The following is a 24,493-nucleotide window of genomic DNA, read 5'->3' as shown; positions in this document are numbered from 1 at the left end:
AATGTAGACAGAAAGCAAGACATAAAGTCAGAGATTTCCATAGCTTTAATGTCTACCTCAAAACTTCATGATCCAAATAGATCTTATAGGAGAATAATTATAGATTTAAAGGTACAACTTCTGTATTTGTCTCATCTCACAAAACCCAGATTGCAAAGAGCCTGGTCTTTGGTCTTACCATATAGCACAAAACCCAGCACATAAATCCTGATGTTAACCCTTTGCACTCGCTTGCTTTTTTCTCGATTCCTTTATTCTAATGCTAACCCTGTCGAGTCACACTCGACATTCGAGTGCAAAAGGTTAAATGTGATGCCTTTCCCACATTCCAGTCATGCTTCAGCAAGTGTCATTCTACCACATGAAGGCCACTTCACATTTACCGAGTATTTACTTAGTATTAAAAGTAAATACCCCATAAACAATCTATGACCCACTCATTTGGTTCCCTGTAAGAAGTGCTTCAAAGTACTGGAGCTCATAGCCAAAGGGTTCATTTTATATATGTGAACAGACACTTCATGAAGGCCTGATACAAACTAAAAATTGTTAATAATCAACTGATGCTTCTGTGTAATTATACTGCCACTCAATTTTACTCAGTTCCTACTGTGTGTCTAGCAATTTGGAATACTACAGTAACTCACAGAACTTCCTATCTTTTGAGGGGTTGTAAATAATTTTTGTTTTTGTATTATTGATGACAGAGAGAGAGAGAGAGAGAGAGAGAGAGAGAGAGAGAGAGAGAGAAAGGGAGAAAGTAACATTGATTGACTGTCTCTTACCCCGACTTGGGATGAGTTAGAAAACCTGGGCATGTGCCCTGACTGGGAATCCAACTAGAAACCTTTTGGTGTACAGGATGATGCTCAACCAACTGAGCCACACCAGCCAGGGCCCTCCTATCTTTTTTTGATAGAAAAGACATATATACACGTGACAGAGAACACTGAGAGTTGAAGTACCTACCTTTATGGTCCTATCAGCTTATAACCATTCCTGCTGAGAATGTCCAAATCCAAGTCTACTTGTTTAGGGGGTCTGCAGCAGATGTAACAGGCTTTCAAATAACACTTCTGGGCTAGCACACAGAGTGCTGAAGACCCAGGTCTTTCTTCTCCAGTGGATCCCATTTTTAACCTGAAGCAAAGGAAAATAAATTGGTTGCTTGGCATAGTTCTCTTTTAGAGCTAGCTTTATAGGGCACTACTCTCAAAACAGACTCCAAAATGTTTTGTTTTTAAATATATTTTTATTGATTTCAGAGAGGAAGGGAGAGGGAGAGAGATAAACATCAATGACAAGAATCACCAATTGGCTGATGCACGTCATACTGGGGATCTAGCCCGCAACGCCGGCATGTGCCCCCACCAGCAATCAAACCATGACCTCCTGGTTCATAGTTCAGTGCTCAACCACTGAGCCATGCTAGCTGGGCAGACTGTTTTGTTCCCCAGGCACTATCAGCTAATTTAGCAAATAACAGTGAATGTTATAACCTCTCAGTGCAGGAGGTATGCACTCAGAGCATAACTATATGTATAAAAGCCTAAGCGACCATCACAACCGAACGGACAACCGAACAGGCTGCGCGGGGCGACTAGGCTGGCAGGGGAATTAGTGAGGGGTGACCAAATGACCAAGCAGCAGGCTGCGTGGGGCAATCAGGCCCATAGGGGGGACAGTTGGGGGCAACCAGGCTGGCAAAGGGGGGCAGTAAGGGGCAACCAGGCCAGCAGAGGAGGGCAGTGAGGAGTGAACAGGCCAGCGCGGAGGGGGGGGGGGGCAGTTGGGGATGACTAGGCTGGCAGGGGAAAGTTGGAGGTGACCAGGCCAGCAGGGAAGGGGGGGAGAAGTTAGCGGCGATCAGGCAGGCAGGTGAACAGTTAGAAGTCAGTGGTCCTGGATTGTGACCTAAACCAGCAGTCAGACATCCCCCAAGAGGTCCCGGATTGGAGAGATTGCAGGCAGGGCTGAGGGACCCTCCCCCGGCACAAATTTTGTGCACCGGGCCTCTAGTATGAAATAAAAGTGGTGAGATCAGAAACATCACTAACCATGCAGTTTATCCCAAGAGACCACCATTTCACCCAGTCCCATTGCTGGTGAAACAAATGAAAATATAGGACCTAGGGCTTTGGGTCAAAACAGCAAACAGGAATAATTTGAAATCAGGATGCAGGTGGAAGTAAAGACCTACTCTGTTAACTTGCTATTTTATTTCATCCTTTGCCTATCTTGAATATATATAAAGCACTTTTCAGATATTACCTTTTTGCAAGTACTATGTCATCTCCATTTTACAAATAATGCAAGCAAGGTTAGACTAAATGATAGGCAATTTAGCTTAGTGGATGAGATAATGGATGTAAGTTGGACAGAACTGAATTTGAATCTTGGGTCCCCTACATATTTTCTGTGACCTTGGGCAAATCATGCAATTTCCATAAGCCTCAGATCCCCCCCCCCCCTTTTTTTCTTTTTTAAATATATTTTTATTGATTTCAGAGGAGAGGGAGGGAGAGATAGAAACATCAATGATGAGAATCATCAATCGGCTGCCTCCTGCATAATCCCCTACTGGAGATAGAGCCCACAACCGGGACATGTGCTCTGACCAGGTATCGAACCATAACCTCCTGGTTCATACTAGTAGGTTGATGCTCAACTGAGCCACACCAGCCAGGCCTCAGATTCCCTTTCTGTACAATGAGGACAACTACCACCTACCTCTTATAATTGTTATGAAGAGTAAGTGAGGCAAAATATAAAATTTTAATTTTGAATATGTTGTTTCTATTAACTGTCCAAACTCAACCACCTTAATGAATAGAAATGCAGTTATTCTGCCTAAAAATTTCACTTTTTGTAACAATCTTGAAGCCAAGAAAATCACTGATATGCTCATAAGGTCCCTTCCAAATCCAAGATTTGGCATATTTTAAGAAAAAATTTACTTCTTCCTTTCCCTCATTCCCTACTTAACAGTGAAGATTCCAGTGTAGTCTATATAAAATTACTGAACAAAAGCATACTTGAATTGGAAAGAAACTAATTTTTCTCCCAATCAGCAAAGCCTAACTGGAAAACTAGATGTTTCACAAGACATGATCTTAGCCTTCTCTCAAGACTTTAAAAATGAACTCACATTAAAACCATCAACATGGTGCTGCTTTTAATAGAAAATTCTTTATCACTCAATCAAGATGTTTATGGTGTTGGTTTCTAGTCATTGCTATGTGCACAAAATAAATATAACAGAAGGCATGCATAGAGTCCTTATAAACAAGTATATAGCAAAACCCAACTGAAATGTCTAATGTGACAACTGAGTTATGTATAAGGCTATTCAATTTGGAGGAAATAACATTGTAAGCTACTTAAATGTCCAATGATAAAAGATTAAATAAATGATGGTTATGCACATACATTCGATTACTATGTAACCATTATAAAGAACGCAGTCACTCTATATTTAGTCATTTGGAAATCTTAAGTTGAAAAAGTAAGGTACATGGTGGTATATGCATACAGAAGAGGGGAGGGAAAGTACATATATCTGCATAAAATATCTCAGGAAGAAACTGCTAACAGTGTTATTGGGGAGGGGAATAAACTGGCTTAGGACTGCATTGTATATACTTTGATCCTTTTGAATTTCGAACCATGTGAATGTATTACCTATTCAAAAAATAACATTAATTTAACAATGCTCGAGAATTATTAAAATTCCATACAGATGTCTTTCTTACACCTTTTGCCTGTAAGAATAACAAACACATACATTTTATTCAAAATAATGTATATTAAAGAGACAAATGGGAATCGGGTGAAATTATACTCAAAGACACTAGGCAAAACATTTTATGAGAAAAAGATATACTAAAAAAATAATGTATTGCTTACTTTTAAAAGTTACCTAACATTTATTATACACCAACTAATGCCTGGCCTTCATATGTTTTGATCCTCAAAAGCTGAGCCTCAGACTGAGTAGTTCAGTTGGTTACATAGTGTCAGCTGGATACGTCAAGGTTGTGGGTTCCCAATGAGTGCAACAGCAACTGTGGTCTCTCTCCTTTCCTCTCTAAAATCAATTTTGAAAAATAAAATAAAATAAAATAAAATAAAATAAAAGCTGATCCTCACTGACTCACAAAGGTCACTGGAATGGTAAAGTGTGGCACAAATTTGATTTAAGCTTATATCAAGCTAGGCCCCTGATCTTTTTTAGTATATCCTAAGCTTTCTAGGGCACCCTCCCCACAGTGAGGACATTAAAATCGGGAGCTCTCTTGGAGCTCACTAAAACCATCGGACTTCAGAGTTTGCTGCTTAGTCTCACTAAAAAAACTGGAAGGCTCTGGGCAAAGACAACATCCACTGCAGCTCCCACAACCCAGTAAGGTCCTGGGCCCTGCAGACACCGAAGAATTAAAATGTACTGGTCTGAACTCCTCCCAAGATCTACCCTCTCAGCCAGGGAGATAACATTCAAACCAGCACTAGGCTAATAGCAACACCTTTTTCTTCAAGTAAAAAGAATCCAAGTGTGTTCCAGGAACACGTGCACTGTGTGCATAAAGCCGAGTCTATCGTTCCTAGGTCACCAGTCTCGGGAAGGAAGGCAGACCCAGGACTACAGAAGCCCACGTGGAAACAAGCCAGGCAGAGCATTTCACTGCCTTCCTCCCATCTCCACCAGCCCCACTGAATCGCCTTATGCCTCACACACACACTCTCCAATTCTGTCTTGAAATCAAGGCCTGCCAACGGGAAACGTGGCTCAAATGGAAGAGATATTCAAAACAATTAGGGGACAAAATTAAGAGCACACTTACCAGTCTTTCACCTACAGGAGAGAGAGAAAGTGGAGAGACAGGAAGTGGCTTTAAGAAGGGGCCTCAGAACCTGATTGGCTAATGAGTTAAAGGCAGATGCCCTCCTCTTCTACCTTAAAAGGTACTAAAATAACACAAACCCCTCCTTCACCAACTTTCCTCTTAATGAACCAAAAATGCTACCTTAATTGTTTTAGGGTGAACTTTTTTAACCAAGTTTCCTTTTGAGTTAATGTCGGTAGCACAAGCAAACACTGCCTAATTGAGGCTATTTATAAATATTCTTGTTTAGATGGGCCTACTGCAATCAATTTTCATTCCTTTAGAATCAGGGGTGGGGAACCTTTTTTCTGCCAAGGACCACTTGGATATTTATAACATCATCCGTGGGCCGTACAAAATTATCAACTTAAAAATTAACCTGCGCCCTAACCGGTTTGGCTCAGCGGATAGAGCGTCGGCCTGTGGGCTGAAGGGTCCCAGGTTCAATTCCGGTCAAGGGCATGTGCCTTGGTTGCGGGCACATCCCCAGTGGGGGGTTTGCAGGAGGCAGCTGGTCGATGTTTCTCTCTCATCGATGTTTCTAGCTCTCTGTCCCTCTCCTTTCCTCTCTGTAAAAAATCAATAAAATATATTTAAAATATATATATATATATATATTTTTTTAAATTAACCTGCTATATTTGGCCAAACATTTCATTAACTCACCCCTTTTGGCAGGGCAGACCAAATGATTTCAGGGGGCCTTATGCGACTCAGAGGCCAGACGTTCTCCATCCCTACTTAGGATAATTTCCTATCCTTTGTGACGCCAACATGGTTAATTTATGCATGGTTTCATTATAAACAGTCTAAGTCTGTTCACCTTAGAAGTTACCTTCAGGGTAACATTTAAGTTAATAGGCTTAGTGGTTAAAACATGGGTGGTTAAAGGCCTAGGCTTTGAAATAAAATTTAGCTGTATTAGCAAACCTTGCTAAACTAACCCTTTCCGTTCTAGTTACTTTTTCATCATTTACTACCCCTAGTTCCTACACCTTAGACTTGTCAATTCTTTTTTAAATTATTATTCTTTTAAATCCTCCTGCTAGGCTATTTTTCCATTGATTTTAGAGTGGAAGAGAGAGGGAAAGACAGAGAGAAACACTGATGTGAGAGAAACACATTGATTGGTTGCCTCCTGCACAAGCCCTGGCCATGGCCCCGGCAGGGAGGAGCCTGCAACCAAGATACATGCCCTTGACCGGAATCAAACCCGGACCCTTTGGTCTGCAGGCCTATACTCTATCCACTGAGCCAAATTGGCACGGGATGACTTGTTAATTCTTTACAAACTTATCATTGTCTAGAAGGCATAAAAGGTTCCTGTCCTAGACATTTCTTTGGATCTTCATTCTCTTGTGAAGTCTCCCACGTCCATGTAAAAATTCAATAAAATGTGTATGCTTTTCTCCTGTTAATCTGTCTTTGTCAGTTTAATTTTTAAGCCTAGCCAGGGACCCTAAAGGGGATGAGGAAAACTTTTTTCTACCTTATAGTAGCAAATGAAAACCTCTATTTCAGGGTGCTGCACACAGATATTCCAGGATACTTTCTAGCTGCACAATCTGGAATAAATTTCTTAAAATCTCTGAGACTCCATTTTCTCCTCTGTAGCATGGTGCCAGTAATACCGATCGAGGACTTGTAAGAGCTTTAATACCAGTATCATAAATTGCGGACCAAAATTTGGATTTTTGCAGCTTGAGCTCTGAAGTTGCTTGCAGAGCATAACTTTGTCCTTTTGGGCTCCGGAACTGTCTGCAGAGCCTCCTATGCTGACTGTACTGTTTGTTAATAATACTCTCTGTACTATAATTGTGTGATCAGAGACAGCCTATTTATTCTACAGGCCTGGCTGAAACTAGGACTTGATAAGTGCTTAATTATATATTACCCATTGTTCTCACCTCACAACCCCAACCCCGCCAGTTTGATCAGAGTCACCCAACCATTGAAAGTCCAGTTGCCCCCACCAATCAGAAAACAAACTATGTAAATTTATGGTCTGTTTCCCCTAGCAATCCATTTCTTTGATCAACAGTTCCTTCCAATTTTTGCCTTTGTAAACCCTGCCCTATCCCCTCCATTTTGAACATATGCTTGGTTCATACTGAAGACTGACTACATGTCCCATTTTGCATATTGTTACCTGAATATATTCTCTAAATTTCTTTAAAAAGGTATCTCCAGATTTTTGTTTACATATTTCCCTAACATATATACATATATATGAAAGAGTCTAGCTGCTAGCATGATGACTAATCTATAGTACATGCTCAATTCATATCCTTCTTCCTTCCTTGTTCATTACCCATTCTTGTGACTAGAGGAAATGCAAAAGTAAGAAAATGCTTGCATGAATTTACTTATACTATTCTATTTGTCTATACATCATACAATTCTTTCTGGATACAACTAAAGCAATGGAAATCAATTTTTGCTGTAATTCCCATATGGTTATAAACCTACACTTACCCATGCTGTTCTACTTTAGCACTAGCAAGGTTACTTTGCAAATTTTCTTCTCCAATGAAAGGTGCAGGTGATCATTTTGGAATTCCAGAAGGATGATTGTAGGGCTCTCTGAAATCACTATGGGAAAACTACTTTATTTATTTTATTTTATTTTTTTAGGGAAAACTACTTTAGTTAACAGCTTTAAAATACCAAGATAACATATATAGACAGAGATTAACAGACCCTATGTGTTTTAAAGATTGAAAAGGAAAGCTGCCCAATCTCTAAAGTGGATTCCTGGAGAGGGAAAGAAGAAAGACTGGGTTGCAAATGCTGAAATTAGCTGACTCTACAAACCTAGAGAGGGTATTAAAAATGTGGAGCCTTGAGTGGCTCTAAGTGGGACATTTTGGGCTGTGCTTAGCACTAAACAAGTTGGATCATCTGCCCTTAGAAAACCTTGCTGACCTATACATTCTACTTGAACAAGATGATCATTCCAGCACCATAAGCCAATGCAACCACACCATGTGACAGTGAGTGAAACAGACTCTGTGTTTTGGAATGTATTTGGGAGTCCATAGGCCTAAATATTCGTAGACAATTCAGGAGAAGAGAAAGGTGTGTTCTTAGTAAGGTGTTGGAAAACAACCATCTCCCCACCCTCCACACACATCCTGAATTTGTGGAAGAAATCATTTTGATTACATATCTATAGTTACCAAATGATATAATGATTATAGAGTATCACAGATTTAGCCCATTATCCCCAATTCTTCATGGTGCCATTATAAAGAAAAACAAAACAAAAGCAAAAGAAAGCAAAACTCCCCACCTCAAAACACCATTCCAGAAACCCCTTTCATCCTCACTCTAATCACCTCCTGTGACAGCTACTCTTCATCTCTGCTGGTCCTGCACTTATATATCTGTTCATCTCTTTTCCACTTCCATTCTTCCTTGGGGCTCATCTCATTGTATATAATCCCTGACCTTGAGATTCCTGGGACCAATTTTAGGCCCCTTTGCTTTAATCACAGTCCTTCTTCACCAGGCTTTTTGGCTAACTCCTTCTTTCTTCTCTGAACCTATAATTCCTTCCCCTTCCCATCTTTTCCCATCAGTACCTGTGCTGATATTTCTTTTCTTTCTTCCCCATTCATCAGGGACTGGGGATCTCCTGAAACCTGGCTACTATTTTGCTTTCCAAAAGTTCAACAAATTTATGATGCCACAGCAATATGAGCAGTGCTGGTAAATCCATGGAAATGGTATCTTGTTTTAATGTGCTTTATAAATTACAAACACTCAAAAACTTTAAATACTTAATTACAATCACAAATTTAAAATATTGGATTTTTTTCTAATGATTTAAGCTCCTTAGAAAACATACTAATTACAAAGCTAAGCAGTAAAACTCACATTTACACTCCACAAATGGTGAATGAAAAAGGGGCTATACAACAAACCTGACAAGCTCCTAGGACCACAAGGCAGGCCTGACAAGCTCAGTGACCAAAAGTAACCACACAGGATGGTCTGATTAAGTTCCTAACTGGGCAGGTCCTGGCAGGTAGTCGTCCTAGGCCTATAGCCTCCTAAACAAAGGGCACTCTTTACCTTAAGTGAGCTCTGTCCATGGTTCTTAAGCATCTAGGACAACAAACCTTTGGAATGTCACAGTACTTTTCTTTTCCTACCCGTCAAAGTCACAACCACAGGATTCAGACTCAAGGCCACCAGAGGCTAGGACCACAGAACTCCACACTATTATCTTGTTCCCTGCATACTCTCTCTATGTGCTTCGAATCTTTTTTTTTTTTTTGATTTATTACAGAGAGGAAGGGAGAGGAATAGAGAGTCAGAAACATCGATCAGCTGCCTCCTGCACACCCCCTACTGGGGATATGCTCGCAACCAAGGTACATGCCCTTGACCGGAATCGAACCTGGGACCTTTCAGTCCACAGGCCGACGCTCTATCCACTGAGCCAAACCGGTTTCGGCTATATGCTTCAAATCTTAATTAACTATCCTGTACCCACCGATGTAAAACATGTGTTTCTCCATTTTGCCTTTTATCCAGTCCTGTTATGCTCCCTCCCATCCCCTTAATCTACCACCAGTAGATTTCATGTACCTTCTCTATGTCTTATCCTTTTATTCAAATGTATAAAATAAGCTGCAAAAGTGCCATTCTCCAGAGAATCTGAGATCTTGCTCCCTGGCATATGTCATCAGTTTACCTCCAATAAACACATAAAAATTTTCTACAGGTTTGGATGTTACTCACGTCAACAAAATACTTTTGTTTAAATTTTTATTTCTTCTTTTTCCCTTTTCTTCTACCTCCTGTCTTCCTCGTGTTTCTTCTGCTCCTGCTATTTTTCCTAATTTTATTTTATGTATTATAGGATTTCAGAAATTTTACTAGAAAATAGTTTTATACCTTTTGGGGACCCACATAAAAAAAATAACTCATCTATTTATAGATTGCTTCAGCTGCCTGAAGTTGCATAATCTTATGTATGAACTAAATGATTATTTACCAGGACATGGGTGCTAGTTGCTTAGTCAGATATGATACAAAGCCATACAACTGGTCACTAGGAAGACTCCCTATTTTAAAGACCTATTTGTTTAATCTTGGCTTCATAAATTCCCACTTACCATAGGTTTTACTTTTTGAAACGTGAACACTTCCCCAGTAATAATGTACCTGTATTTTAGCTTAATAATCAATTTTCCTGTAATTTTAATATGTTGTTCTAGAGTACAGATAAAAGAGAAATTTAAATAAATCTTAGGAATATCACATCAAAATCAGTGATACCACTTAAAATGTTCACTTATTAGGATATGAAATCTTGATTGGCACAGTTAATTATTCTCTTTAGTTATACTTTTTTTGATTAGTTTATCATTTTTGTTAATATTTTTAAATTTATTATGACTATTATAAGCATACAGAAAAACAGGAAAAAGAATATAATGAATATCTCTATGCCTATTACCTAAATCTAACAATTATTTATATTTTGCCATATTTGATTATTTTGACTGAAGTATTTTAAAGCAAATTCCATATACAATGACATTTTATCCCTAAATACTATAGCATTCATTTAAAAAATATGTTTTTATTGATTTCAGAGAGAGGAAGGGAGAGGGAGAGATAGAAACATCAATAATGAGAGAGAATAATTGATCTCAGCTGCCTCTCACACACCCTCCACTGGGGATCAGCCCGCAACCCGGGCCTGTGCCACAATGGGAATTGAACCATGACCTCCTGGTTCATGGGTGGATGCTCAACCACAGAGCCACACATGCATTTTTAAATCTTAACTATAATACCATTATCACATCTAATAAATAGTTCCCTAAAGTCATCTAATACTCAGTCCATACCTACATATCCTCATAGGTCTTTTATTGCTGGCTTGTTTAAACCAGCACCCAAATATCAAATGCTGCATTTGGTTGCTATGCCTCAAAAGTCTCTTTTAATCTAAAAAAGTACCAACCTTATTATTTTTTTTCTTATAACAATAACTTATTGAGAGAGTAGGTCAGTTGTTCTGTGGAATATGCATTTGCATTTTTATGCCACGTGAGTCTGAATATTTTTCCATGTGCTTGCTTATCATAATACAAACTGTTTATTCATACCTTTTGTCCACTTATCTACAGAGGTTTTGATTTTTCTTATGATTTTGAGACAGCTCTTTATATGTTAAGCACAGTTAATTCAACTTTTAAAACACTCTGCAGCTTTCCTTTGGGCTTTGTCTCAAATTCTTTCACTTTCTTTTTTAAGAATAGTCAAATATGTTATTTTCCTCTGTTTTCTTGTATTGTCTAAATAAAACCTAAAAAAATTATCAATCACTTTGTTATGGCCTGAATTGTCCCCCCCCCCGCCCCCCCACTGCATATGTTGAAGTTTTAACCCCCAGTACCTCTGAATGTAACTGTGTTTGGAGGTAATGACTTTAAAGAAGTAATTAAAGTGCAATAGGCCATGTAAGTGGGCCCTAATCCAATATCACTAGTGTCCTTACAAAAAGAGGAGACTAGGACACAGACTCACACAAAGGGAAGAACATGCATGGGAAAATACAGGAAGAAGATAGCCATCTACCATCCAAGGAAAGAGATCTTGAAAAAAAAAATCAACTCTGCTGACACCTTTATCTTGGATTTCTTCCTAGCCTTTAGGTAAAGGTAAGTGAGATGGCATACTTTTGTTTGAGCCACCCACTTATTTATGACAGCCCTAGCAAACAAATACACTGTAACATTTAGTAAGTCACTGAAATTTTTGTAAAGATCAATTTAATAACACCTACGCTATACGGGTGTTGTGAGAATTAATATAGTAAGCATTAAATACTCTAGCTGTTATCCTCATGAAGGTTAAATAACATTTCCCAGGCAAAACTGAGCACTCCGTGCAGCAAAAGAGGACGGGGGGAGAGTAGTCTGAATTGGGTTATGAGGCCCCCTGGCGGAGTGCCTCACCTCAGCCATTGAACTCACTTGGCTGGCCGTGAGTCTGTTCCAAGCTCCGCTTGAGGAGGCATCCGCCAGGCCCCTCCCGAGGGCGGGGTCCGTGGCATCTCCTGCCCAGTCTGTCCTCGCGCGGAGACCCGTTCTCTGGGAACTCACCTCCCCGCAGCTCAGGGAGGGCCCTGTTGGGGCCGCTCTTGGCCCTAGTCTCAGACCTTCCCAGGGGACATGGGTAGAGTGACGAGGTGCACTCAGCGCGTAGCCCCACCAATGAGCTTCCCTCCGCCCTGGGGAAGCGAGCGTCACACGGCGGGTATATAAGGCCCCCTGACCTAAAGGCCTTTTACGGTTAGGGTGACTTCCCACAACACCTAGCGACATGCAAATTTAGATGGGCGTGCCTCCCCGTCCCTGTGAGCATCTTCTCTCCTGGACGCGCGCGCTCGCGCTGAGTGTTCCCGCCTTTTGACTCCAGCCGAGCGAATCCTGGGAGAGGGCAGATGACGTCAATAGTCCGGCTCCATGGCGGCGCGGCGGCGGCTGAGGGGGACTAGCGGCAGCAGTCGGGCGTCAGGTTCGGAGATCATTGTTGGGGGGCGGAATGCTGGGCGACGGGAAGTCGGGAACCGAACGGCGCCTCCTACTCTAGCCCCGCCCCCTTCGTCGCCCCCTGTCCCGCACTTGGCTGCCAAACTAGTTTTGGTAATAAACTTACAGGATTTCGGTTTTCAGAGCTTTTTTTTATTATAGAATTGTGGACCTAACAAAGTGCCAGCTCTATTGGGTATCTGTCTAATGTCATCCAACCAAAACAAATTTAATTGTAAGATGCATTATTATTTTATGTAACAGTAAGAACGGAAAAACGCTTCCGGTTAAAACATGATTCATGGTTTATATGTCATCCGTGGTAAGATGCAAGTCTCAGAATTGATGAGATCTTTATTCTCTGTGTTACATATTCTTAAATGCATAGTCCCGTCCAGCAGGTTCGGTATTATTGTCATCCTGTGGATTTTGCATTTGGGGCAACTGATGAGATAACTTCTGCAAGGTTCCACAGCTGAGAGACAGAGCTGGGCTCAGCTCCACACAGACTCCAAAGCGCTTTACTAAACGCTAGCTCATTCCACCACAGGTATTTTTATAATAGGTATTGGGGGTAACAAGTAAACAGAACCGATACGCATGCCTCAGCCTATGAACTCACAAGAGTCCCATGGCTCCCGTTTATTTATTTATTTTTATTTTTTAACAACTGCTAGTCAATTATTAAAAAGGTTGATTTAAGCATCGGCAGTTGTGACTCAACCTTGACTCCTGGCTCATTACTGATGGCAGTAATCTGCTCAACAATCTCAGAAGGGCTGTGCAAGTCTATGAGTCCTCTGGGGATCCTCACCTGAAACCATCCCAAATCTTAGAGCCCTCCCACACGGAATTTTTCTTGTGATTCTCAGAGTTTTGGTAGGCATCTCATCTGGTCCTTTCACTTTGAGATTCTTTTCCTTTGCACTTCTGATCAAGTCAGCACACACCTTCTCCAAAGACCTTACCTTGGGGCTGGTTAGAGTAATTCTAATTCGGTGAAGCACAGCCGCCTCTGGTTCCACGGGTGCCTTTCTGGAATCTTCAAAAGCCATGGCTGTGGTGGGGTTTCCTGACTGACTTGTTTGAGCGAATAGTGGTGAGTAAGGAGCAGGGGTGGGCAGGACGGAGCTCTGCTGCAGCTGCAAAGAGCCTTTTATTTTACTTTTTTATTTGGCCAGAAGAGCAATTTCGGATGCGATTATTCAGACTGTTATCAACAGTTGTCATTATTTCTTTGTAACCTTACAAAACCATCCTAAACCATTTCCTTAAAAAGGCGGTGCTTTTTCAAAGTAGGATTATATTCACTGTACACTCATTCTTTGTTTTGCTTCTCTGTCTGCCCATTCTTGCCCTTAGCTTCTAAAGCATCAAATGAAACCGACAATACAGAAGACTCTCCTCCTGCCAAGAAAACTCGAAGATGCCAGAGGCAGGAGGTGAAAAAAGAACCTGTGCCTGGAGGAAAGGCTGATAAGGACAGAACAGAAGACAAGCAAGGTCAGCCGAGTGTGGGAGGCCAGGGAGGACATGGGCCAGCAAGAGGTCTCTGGGAGGGGTAAACGTGGAGGATATTCTGTTCTTTGAACTCTCATTTCTCCAAGGCACAATAATTTTCTATCTTTTGGGTTTGCTATTTCTTAGAACCTTCAGTTTCATGATTTTTAAAAAAAAATACATTTTATTGATTTTTTACAGAGAGGAAGGGAGAGGGATAGAGAGTTAGAAACATCGATGAGAGAGAAACATTGATGAGCTGCCTCCTGCACACCCCTTACCGGGGATGTGCCCACAACCAGGATACATGCCCTTGACTGGAATCGAACCTGGGACCCTTCAGTCCGCAGGCCGACAATCTATCCGCTGAGCCAAACCGGTCAGGGCCAGTTTCATGATTTGAAACAGATTGAGGCTTGGGCAGATCAGGATTCCTTGGGAAGGACAAAGTTAATTATGAAAAGTTTCTTTCTAACCAGTTTGATCCCCATACAAGTAGACATAGTACATGCCTGTCTTTCCTCAGAGACTGTGAAGACCTTGCTGTTAAAGGGCAAAGCTCCCGTGGACCCAGAGTGCACCCCGAAGGTGGGGAAGGTGAGAGACTCCTCAACCCATTGATTTCTCAGAGAGCAGTGGTCTATTGTTATTGGGATTCTCACTGGAACATTGCTAGTATTTATTTCACGAATCCTCACTAAAATATTACTAGTGATTCATTTTCTGCAAGGCTAAATGATGGGAATGGTGGTGTTAAGGATTAATAATCAGGTTATTAATAAGTCAACCTGGTTAACTTATGGGGCTGTCATCAGCTTTCCATACATCATTCTCTTTTTCAGTTAGAAAATTTTATCATTATCAAGGGAAAAATGAGAAACTATGCCTTGGTATGGCATGAATTACTGAGTATAGGTTTTCTTTAACTGAGAATCATTTGTATTGTATTTATGTAATTATAGAAAGGCACCATGTTTGTTTGTTTTTAAAGTATGTTTTTATTGATTTTAGAGAGGGGGAGGGAGAGGGATAGAGAGAGAGAAACATCGATCAACTGCCTCCTTCATACCCCCTACCAGGGATCTACGGGGGATAGAGCATGCAACCCCGGGGATGTGCCCTGGCCGGGAATTGAATAAGTGACCTCTTGGTTCATGGTCGATGCTCAACCACTGAGCCACCCTGGTTTTTATTATAGGAATGACAGCTTATGTGTGAAAGAAGATACTTTTGCATTTCTTTCCCTGGAAGATGGGTGTTGGTAGTGCTGGAGAATGACCTTTTATGCCTTCTGCCGTGTGCCTTATGCCTCACTTAGGATCTCATCAAGACTACACAAATGTCAGTTTCTTCTTTTCTCTCTAGGCCCATATCTACTGTGAAGGGAATGATGTGTATGATGTCATGTTAAATCAGGTAAGGAGAGAAGCCATTCTATTTATGGGAATTACTTTTTGACAGTTATTGATGACAGTGTTCCAATGCCCAGATCATAATTCTGGAGTCCCTTATGTTAGGCACATGCTCTTTAAAGTAGGATAAAGTCTACCTGATAGCAGAGTCCTCAATAAGAAGCAGATTTTTAAAAAATATATGTATTTATTGATTCCAGAGAAGAAGGGAGAGGGAGAGAGAAATAGAAACATCAATGATGAGAGAGAATCATTGACCGGCTGTCTCCTGCACGCCCCCCACTGGGGACCGAGCCCACAACCCCGGCACGTGCCCTTGGCCGAATCAAACCTGGGACCCTTCAGCCCACAGGCCAACGCTCTATCCACTGAGCCAAACCAGCTAGGGCAAGCAGATTTTTTTGCAGATTTCTTGTCTTTTATTGAACCTATGGACGCTCTATTCATATCATTTTGCACATTTCACGACAGGTTGTTGGTCTTTTTCTTACTGGCTACAAGGAACTTTATATAATATGAGAATAGTGTTTCAACTATAACAGCAATTTTCAACCTCTTTAACCTCTTGGCACATAAACTAATTACTAAAATTCAGTGGCACACCAAAAAATGTATTTTTGTCCACCTGACAAAAGAAATAGGTATTGATTTGATTCATTCACATTGGACAGCTATTGTGTTGGCTGTTGTCATAGTTTTATTTGGCAATCAAAGGGAAAAGAAGTCAGTGCCCCTAACTGAATAGTCAAGTATTGCATGTTTTAAAAATTTTGGGGGACACATCATTTGAAAATCAGTGGTCTGTAATATAAATTGCCAATATGTTTTCCAAATTTGTCATTTGCCTTTTGATTTTCTTTCTGGTATACCTTTTGCCCTTATTGAAGTTTACATTTTTATGTTAAATTTATGAATTTTTTCTTATTAACCTTTTCCTCTTCGTTTATTTTTGTTGTTTTGAATAGATAATACATTTGCCTGGTTAAAATATATATCCTAATTATGTATCTTCACATTTGAACTTATACACCCATCATATATAATTTTAACGGCTACCTAGTAGTCCTTTGTTACTACTTCTTTTACATGAAATATGAGCAGATAGGAAAGATCTTACGGCTCCTTTTTGTTCTAACATCCCATGACTTCACAGGGTGAATAGGTATAAGGTAGGAAGGGGCAGACACTTAACAAAGAAGAGTGCCTGGATAACCAGGACGCAACCTTATCGCACAAACTACTATTCCCTATCATGGACTACTCCCGCTCTTCACTCTGAGTAAGTTACTTATCGTATTACCTCTTTTAAGATTCTAGTCACAGTCTCTCTGAACGTCTCCAAGTCATGGCAGGGACTGATGTGGCAGTGGTTTCTGCCGTCCTCTACCCCTTCCTACCATTGTCCTGCTCTCAGCTCATTGTCAAATCACTGCAGTTGACAAAACAAACCTTAATTAAAGCTATTAAACAGTAAATTGTCTAAACAAGCATAATAGTTACAGACCTTTGAGGCATCAAAATTGTCTTCATTTGAAAAACAATTATTGAGAATGGATTGGGAGCTGGAAAACACATCTGAGATTGGGTAGAAAGTTTGAGGAAGCTTCCGGGCTCCATTTTTAATTCCTAGAAATTCAAAGTTTAATGTAGAACCTAATCCTTCCTTAAATCTTCACTCTTACAGGAACCTGATTGCCTTGCCCCATGCTATTCTTTGCCTTATGGCAATTACTGGCACCTCTGTCCAAGGAAGCGTCATTGGTTTATGCTTCTTCTATTTGCAAGCCTGTTATTTTATGTTTCTATTTGTCTCACTCATCATAGACCAATCTCCAGTTCAACAACAACAAGTACTATCTGATCCAGCTGTTAGAAGATGATGCTCAGAGGAACTTCAGTGTTTGGATGAGATGGGGCCGAGGTAATGACTTATGCATTTTCTGAATTGTCATTCAGAAAGCCAGAAGCAACTTAGTGAGTGGCCGAGGATCCTCTAAGCTTAAATTGGTGGGAGGGAGGTTCTGTAACTTGGGGCGGGGCTTAAGAGTCAGATTGTGCTTTCTGTAATTGGGCAGTGGCAGGCATTTTCAGTAGGAAGCTCTCACTGGTAAAACTATGAGCAGCCTGTTGAGAGACAGAACTCATAGTGCTGCTCATGAACTATGGCAGTTAGTAGGAGGTAACTAATAGCAACAAGATATATTCCCTAAGCCCTTTCACTTTTTCCTGTCCATTTGTTAGAAGTTAACCAGACCCTAGAGAACTGGCTTGTTACTATTAGAGAACTCTTCTTGGGTCAGGTTACCAATCTTATATGTGGCATTTACTTTGCAGTTGGGAAAATGGGGCAGCACAACTTGGTGGCTTGTTCAGGGGACCTCAACAAGGCCAAGGAAATCTTTCAGAAGAAGTGAGTACTAAGAAATGAGTGTAAAAATATACCCTTCTTCTTCTTGGATGTATCTTCTTTAAGAATTTTATAAATGTGATTTGGCCTAAATGTGTTTTTTTTAAAATATATTTTATTGATTTTTTACAGAGAGGAAGAGAGAGGGATAGAGAGTTAGAAACATCGATCAGCTGCCTCTTGCACACCCCCTACTGGGGATGTGCCCGCAACCAAGGTACATGCCCTTGACCAGAATCGAACCTGTGGCCCTTGAGTCCACAGGCCGACGCTCTATCCATTGAGCCAAACCGGTTTCTGCTGGCCTAAATGTTAATGTCTTTCCACTATAACACGCTGTGACTAGAACACCAAACTGCATCCTTAGTGATTACATCACCTGGAACCTTGAAATTGACTAAAAGTAGAAGATGTAATATAATTTAGCACATGATCAACATTTAGGAAATTTGGGAAAAGTGGTATGAGAATATATAGCTAGAGTTTAAAAAAAATACTTTTCCTATGGATGGATGAAGAACTTTTCTGGAGTCTCTAGAAATGTTTCCTTCAGAGAAAGGGGTTGGATAGGGATCTTTTTGTCTTAAACTTCCAATGGCTTGTGTGGTGTTCCGGAGGCTTTGGGAAGCCCAAAGGTCCGTTTTCCCCTTTTTACTTATTTTTTTGTTCCCTTTATAGCCAGAGCCTTACTGTTATTCAAGGCTTTAATATAAAATCCAGATTTATGGAAAGTTGATGTGTAAAAGAGCTCTGTTGTGGGAAATAAAGTTTAGACCCTTATTTGTAAGATTTTTCTCACCACCTTGGACTCTACAGATTCCTTGACAAAACAAAAAACAATTGGGAGGATCGTGAGAAGTTTAAGAAGGTGCCTGGAAAATATGATATGGTACAAATGGACTATACCACCAATACTCAGGTAAACTGACTGCATGTTTAGGGGGAAAACTGTTTCCTCTTAACCAGGGTGAAGTCTAAAAGAATGACTTAGATCAGGTCCTAGATCAGAATGGGCCAAAGTATCCTGAGTCTTGCTATTTCCTACCTAAGAAAAGATTACAGTTCCCTCATGGGTTACCTTCACTCATCTTTGTAATCTTCAAGGGACTATAGAATGAGGATAAATGTGCTTTTTTCTAGTCTCTATTATTGACTAAGTTGCTATAAAATCTTAGGTCCTATTTCCAGAAGTTTAATGTTACAAATCAAGAGAGGAATAATTAATACTCAAATGGATAAAACTACATTTAAAGTTGTATTCACTTCTGGTTTTATAGGGTGGGGCAAAAGTAGGTTTACAGTTGTTTGCATGGAAAATAATACAATCCTATCTAATAATAGAGTAATATGTAAATTACCATCACTCCGCTACGCCCACGATTGGGCCAGCAGAGGCGCAGGGGGCGGGACTCGGGGTGGCCGGGGTGGCCGATTGGCGACGCTGGGGTGCGACAGATGGCAGGCAACTGGCGGTCGGCTCCTGCGATCCAGGATGCTGGGGTGCAGCCGAGCCCAAGGCCGGAAAAGCCTCCATAGGAGGCTTTTCCGGCCTTGGGCAAAAGCGGAGAGCCTGCGACGGATGGCAGGGGATGGCAGGGGATGGCAGGCAACTGGCGGTCGGCTCCTGAGACAACCAGAGGCTGACCAACTGGAAGTCAGTGCTGGCCCCGCCCCCAAGCAAGCGGTTAGGGGCAATCAGGCAGGCAGAGGGGTTAGGGGTGATCAGGTAGGCAGAGCAGTGGTTAGGGGTGATCAGATAGGCAGGCAAGTGGTTAGGGGAGATCAGGTAGGCAGACCAGCGGTAGGGGTGATCAGGTAGGCAGACAGACCCTCACTGGGCTGGCCCCGCCCCCAAGCAAGCTGTTAGGGGCAATCAGGCAGGCAGGCAGAGTGGATAGGGGTGATCAGGTAGGCAGACCAGTGGTTAGGGGTGATCAGGCAGGTAGGCTAGCGCTTAGGGGCAATCAGGTAGGCAGACAGCCCCTTGCATGGCTGGCCACACCCCCCAGCAAAGAAAGAGGGAGGCCCAGGACAGCCAACCCATTGCACCCCAGCCTGTCGCCTGCAGAGGGAGGCCACTGGTGGCAGGGGAGGGGAGGCAGTGCTGCACAGATGGCAACCAGTGGCAGCGGCGGGGGTGGGGCCAGCTCCCTGCAGACCTGGGAAGGAAAGACCCGATAGGCCCTGATCTCAGGCCAGGCCTAGGGACCCTACCCAAGGGGTCCCGGATTGTGAGAGGGTGGTTGGGTTGAGGGACGCCCCTGAGTGCATGAATCTTCATGCACTGGGCCTCTAGTAATTAATAAACCAGGAACCAGGATGTTGAAAGCTGTCCTGGAGAAATCTTAGTCTTAAGATGAGAAGATTTAAGACAAAATAGGTGTCTTTACATACTGATTATATTATATTGTGTTTTTTTGAGGCTTATTCTGAGTGTTTACCTATGGGAGGCAGAGTAGGACTAGAAGGTGGAAGTCATATTGAGTACTCTACCTAGGTAATAATGGTATGGGCCTGTGTTCAAACAGAGGCAGATGTTCACCTGCCAGGAATATTGTACAGCCAGTCCTTGCAGAGAGCTTAAAATAGATCCTTTTAGATTTTATTGTTTATATTTTGGCTGTAGAATGAAGAGGAAACAAAAAAGGAGGAATCTCTTAAATCCCCTTTGAAACCAGAGTCACAGTTAGATCTTCGTGTACAAGAGCTGATAAAGTTGATCTGTAATGTCCAGGCCATGGAAGAGATGATGATAGAAATGAAATATGATACCAAGAAAGCCCCACTTGGTAGGACTTCAGGTTCTATCCTACATTCTCTCTTCATATTTCCTAGTTCCTTTAATGGGATCTTTCATCACTATCATGATTGAAAACTTGCTGATATGAATGAAGAAAAAGAGATTTGGGGTGAGGGGCAGTGTGGAAGGAGGAGGGTCTATTTTGAAAATTGAAAGGTGAGAGTCTGTGTTGGGCAGGGCATAAATGTAGTTTACAGGATAGGACTTTAGTTGTGGAGTCTGATCTCTTGCTGGGTCTGCAGGGAAGCTGACAGTGGCACAAATCAAGGCAGGTTACCAGTCTCTTAAGAAGATTGAGGACTGTATTCGGGCTGGCCAACAAGGACGAGCTCTCGTGGAAGCATGCAATGAATTCTACACCAGGATCCCACATGACTTTGGGTAAGGCCTGTGCTGTTACTTCACTTTGGAAGTCTTTCATTTCTAAGGACATGATCATCTTGAATAGATACAGAGCCAAAATGATTTATAGATAGCCTAACTAATCAGCTTACAAGTATGGAATGCAGTCTTCTGGCCTGATTACAACCATATTCTCTGACCAAGTGGAAGTTACCAACTCAAGCGAGAATGAGTTTAGCTATCCAACCAACAAGTAACTATCCAACCACCTTCAGGCATATCACCCCCCCCCCCCCCTATTTTCTGTCCTTTAAGGCGACTATAACCACACACCATTTCTGTGAACTTAAATATTAGGTATTTACATACCTTTATCTTTGTTGATTCTATATTCTTGTGCTTATTTTATTCCTTCCATTGCTTTATTGAGCTCTGTGAACTAGAAATAACCCTGAGTGGTCTACTGCTTCTAGACACAACGTTCTAGTATTCCTTATTGATAGCCATATATCTTCTTTTTATTTTTTTTAATATCTTTTTTTAGAAAAGCATCCTGTAAAGAAGAATTTCAACTCTAGTCTCAAATGTCAAAATCTATATGTTTTATCCTACTCAGAGTATATACATCATATCTCTCTATATTTGGAAGTTAAAATATCTTTACGGATCTCTCTCTCTCCTTCTCTCTTTCTCTTTCTCTCTCTCTCTCTTTCTCTCTCTCTCTCTCTCTCTCTCTCTCTCTCTCTCTCTCTCTCTCTCTCTCTCTCTTTCTCTCTTTCTCTCCCTCCCTCCCTCAAGAGAAAAACCCCAGTTTCTTATATCTTTTTTCTAAATGGCCTATCTTTAGTCTGTTATTTTTAGTCATGTGCCACAGATCAGAGACTTATTATGGGTTATATCTCTATCCTTAGACTCCGTACTCCTCCATTAATCCGGACAGAGAAAGAACTGTCAGACAAAATACAACTACTAGAGGTGAGAGATGTATGGATTGGCAAGTATTAAATCTCTTATCCCAGGTTCTTCCTATATTGATTCTGTATCTCATCTTGTCAGGCTTTGGGAGACATTGAAATTGCCATTAAGCTGGTAAAGACCGAGCTGCAAAGCCCAGAACATCCATTGGACCAACACTATAAAAAACTGCATTGTGCCTTGCACCCTTTAGACCATAAAAGTTATGAGTTCAAAGTAAGAAAAATGTTAATTTATGTTCATACCTTTAAAACCTACCCTTCCCCACCCCACTGTTTTCTGGCTACGTCTGGTTAAGAGCAAACTTTTGTATAGGACAGAATTTCTATTTCCTAGAAATTTGAGAAGGTAGAGCTCTTTCTGACTGCCCTGTGAGACCATTTGGGAGCAGAAAGGTCTGTCAATTTATACCAGAGGCCCTGAAGTTCTCAGCTTAGTCTGGTCTATTATAGAGTCCACATTAGCCATTTCTTTCATTTTTTTTTCACAGATAATTTCCCAGTACCTCCAATCTACCCATGCTCCCACACACAGTGACTATACCATGACCTTGCTGGATGTTTTTGAAGTAGAGAAGGAGGGTGAGAAAGAAGCCTTCAAAGAGGACCTTCATAACAGGTGTCAGTTTAGCTTTGGGTTTGGGAAGATATTCCCTTGCCTGAAGTGCAGTTATGGAACTAAGGGAAGGATGGCACAGAGAGCTGTTGGCTTTATGCTTAGAGCCTATGTTTGCAGGAGAGCACCAGAGACAACAATAATAATGGCTTTTCCTTAGGATGCTGCTATGGCATGGTTCCAGGCTGAGTAACTGGGTAGGAATCCTGAGCCATGGGCTTCAGATTGCCCCACCTGAGGCTCCCATCACAGGTTACATGGTGAGTAGAAATTGAACCTTAGAAGGAGGCACAAGGTAAAAGGATACAATAGTTTTCTCAGTCCTAGTCCTTTTTCCCCCTAGATCAGTGGTCGGCAAACTGCGGCTCACGAGCCACATGCGGCTCGCGAGCCGCGGTTTGCCGCTCTGTTGACTAATGAGTTTGCCGACCACTGCCCTAGATTATGATTAGTGGTGCCCTTTCCAAGCATTGAACCAGCTCACTTTTTTTTTTTTTTTTAATTTTAGAGAGAGGAAGGGAGAGACATTGATCAGTTGCCTCCCACACATGTCCCAACTGGGGATCAAACCCACAACCTGGATATGTGCCCTGACTGGGAATTGAACCCGCCACCTTTTGGTGTATGAGACAACACTCCAACTGAGCCACACAGGCCAGGGCCCAGCTCACTTTTTACTATGTCCCTCTTTTTTTAAATTCCTAAATATATCCATCCTTTCCCCCCAGAAGCAGAGAGTCACCAATGCTAAGCTTCTCTGGAACATAACTGTGAGGGGAAATGGGAAAAGGTCTCTATTGTGTTTAAGGTTATAGAAACGCAGGGTTAGTGATGTGAGCCTCCCTTTTACCACCATACGTTAAGCTGCTGACGTTGGTGTTTATATATTTCAGTTTGGAAAAGGAATCTACTTTGCTGACATGTCTTCCAAGAGTGCCAATTACTGCTTCGCCTCTCGCCTAAAGGATATTGGATTACTGCTCCTGTCAGAGGTAGGGCAAGAACACCTCTATGATCTCTAGTTTATTATCCCTATTTTTCCAAAGAAAAGTTTGACCACCAGAGAACTTGAGTGGGGAGCCAAGTACAATTTCCACTGCATTCGATTCCCCTGCTATAGGGGAAGAAAGTACTGGTGGGCTTTTCTGTTGGCTTCAGAGCCATCCAATCCTTGGTAGGGGGTGGGCGTTCACAGATCTTTTGCTTTGTAGGTAGCTCTAGGTCAGTGTAATGAGCTACTGGAGGCCAACCCAGAGGCAGAAGGGTTACTTCAGGGCAAACACAGCACCAAAGGACTGGGCAAGATGGCTCCCAATCCTGCGAGCTTCGTCACCCTGTAAGTACTCAAAGCTTGGAGGACCAGAAAACTCCTTTTGGCTAGATAGGGCTCTACTTTCTCTGTTTCAACTTCTGAACCAGAGGCAAATGTTGACATGCTTTCCTCTATTTGGCAGGAATGGGAGTACAGTGCCCTTAGGACCAGCACATGACACAGGAATTCTGAATCCAGATGGTTATACCCTCAACTACAATGAATTTATTGTCTATAACTCCAACCAGGTCCGCATGCGATATCTTCTAAAGGTTAAATTTAATTTCCTGCAGCTGTGGTAACATTAATATTAAATAAACCAAAGAAGATATCTTCAAGCAAGGAAATAAACAATGTTGTACTTTTGAACTTTTTCTTATTTTATGTAATAAAAATAGTACAAATCTATCACTGGCTTCTTTGGGCTTTACTCCTACAAGCACATATTTCTTCTGATGTTAGTGTATCTTCATTTCCAGGACAGAAAGTATAATTCTTGATATCTCACACCTAGCTAGCTGCAGGTTACTCAGGATGATGGGGTTGTTGTTTTCTTTTTCTTTTTTTTTTTAATTTTTTATTAAAGTATAGCTGACATAAGTTTCAGATGTACAACATGGTTAGTCAACATTTATATACCTTATGAAGTGATCACCATAATAAATCTAGTAACCATCTGAAACAAAATTAC

At 41.4% G+C, this 24,493-nt stretch overlaps 2 protein-coding genes across 2 annotated transcripts; one reads left to right on the top strand and one right to left on the bottom strand.

Annotated features, from left to right (window-relative positions):
- The first annotated feature begins 12,274 nt into the window (after positions 1 to 12,274).
- Positions 12,275 to 24,210, top strand: PARP2 (poly(ADP-ribose) polymerase 2). The gene is made up of 16 exons (XM_079768280.1): positions 12,275 to 12,425; positions 13,802 to 13,942; positions 14,466 to 14,536; positions 15,305 to 15,355; positions 17,176 to 17,272; positions 17,686 to 17,761; positions 18,575 to 18,677; positions 20,385 to 20,547; positions 20,801 to 20,939; positions 21,812 to 21,875; positions 21,957 to 22,091; positions 22,366 to 22,493; positions 22,651 to 22,750; positions 23,384 to 23,482; positions 23,702 to 23,826; positions 23,945 to 24,210. The coding sequence occupies exons 1-16, from the start codon at positions 12,374 to 12,376 to the stop codon at positions 24,102 to 24,104; spliced, it is 1,704 nt and encodes a 567-aa protein (XP_079624406.1). The 5' UTR covers positions 12,275 to 12,373; the 3' UTR covers positions 24,105 to 24,210.
- LOC307097990 (small ribosomal subunit protein uS10-like) lies at positions 12,435 to 13,831 on the bottom strand. The gene is given in 3 exon segments (XM_079768327.1): positions 12,435 to 13,261; positions 13,264 to 13,281; positions 13,284 to 13,831. Coding segments are annotated over 3 exon segments (378 nt in total). The 5' UTR covers positions 13,495 to 13,831; the 3' UTR covers positions 12,435 to 13,112.
- Positions 24,211 to 24,493: the final 283 nt, after the last annotated feature.

Source organism: Cnephaeus nilssonii (genome assembly GCF_951640355.1).
Source record: "Cnephaeus nilssonii genome assembly, chromosome: 4".
In the NCBI taxonomy this organism is placed as follows: domain Eukaryota; kingdom Metazoa; phylum Chordata; class Mammalia; order Chiroptera; family Vespertilionidae; genus Cnephaeus; species Cnephaeus nilssonii.
This window is presented reverse-complemented; position numbering and strand designations above follow the sequence as displayed.

Coding starts and splice junctions, on each gene's coding strand:
- PARP2 (XM_079768280.1), top strand. CDS start 12,374: ATGGCGGCGCGGCGGCGGCTGAGGGGGACTAGCGGCAGCAGTCGGGCG. Junction 20,548..20,800: donor TACCAAGAAAGCCCCACTTG/GTAGGACTTCAG, acceptor CTGGGTCTGCAG/GGAAGCTGACAGTGGCACAA. Junction 21,876..21,956: donor ACAAAATACAACTACTAGAG/GTGAGAGATGTA, acceptor TCATCTTGTCAG/GCTTTGGGAGACATTGAAAT.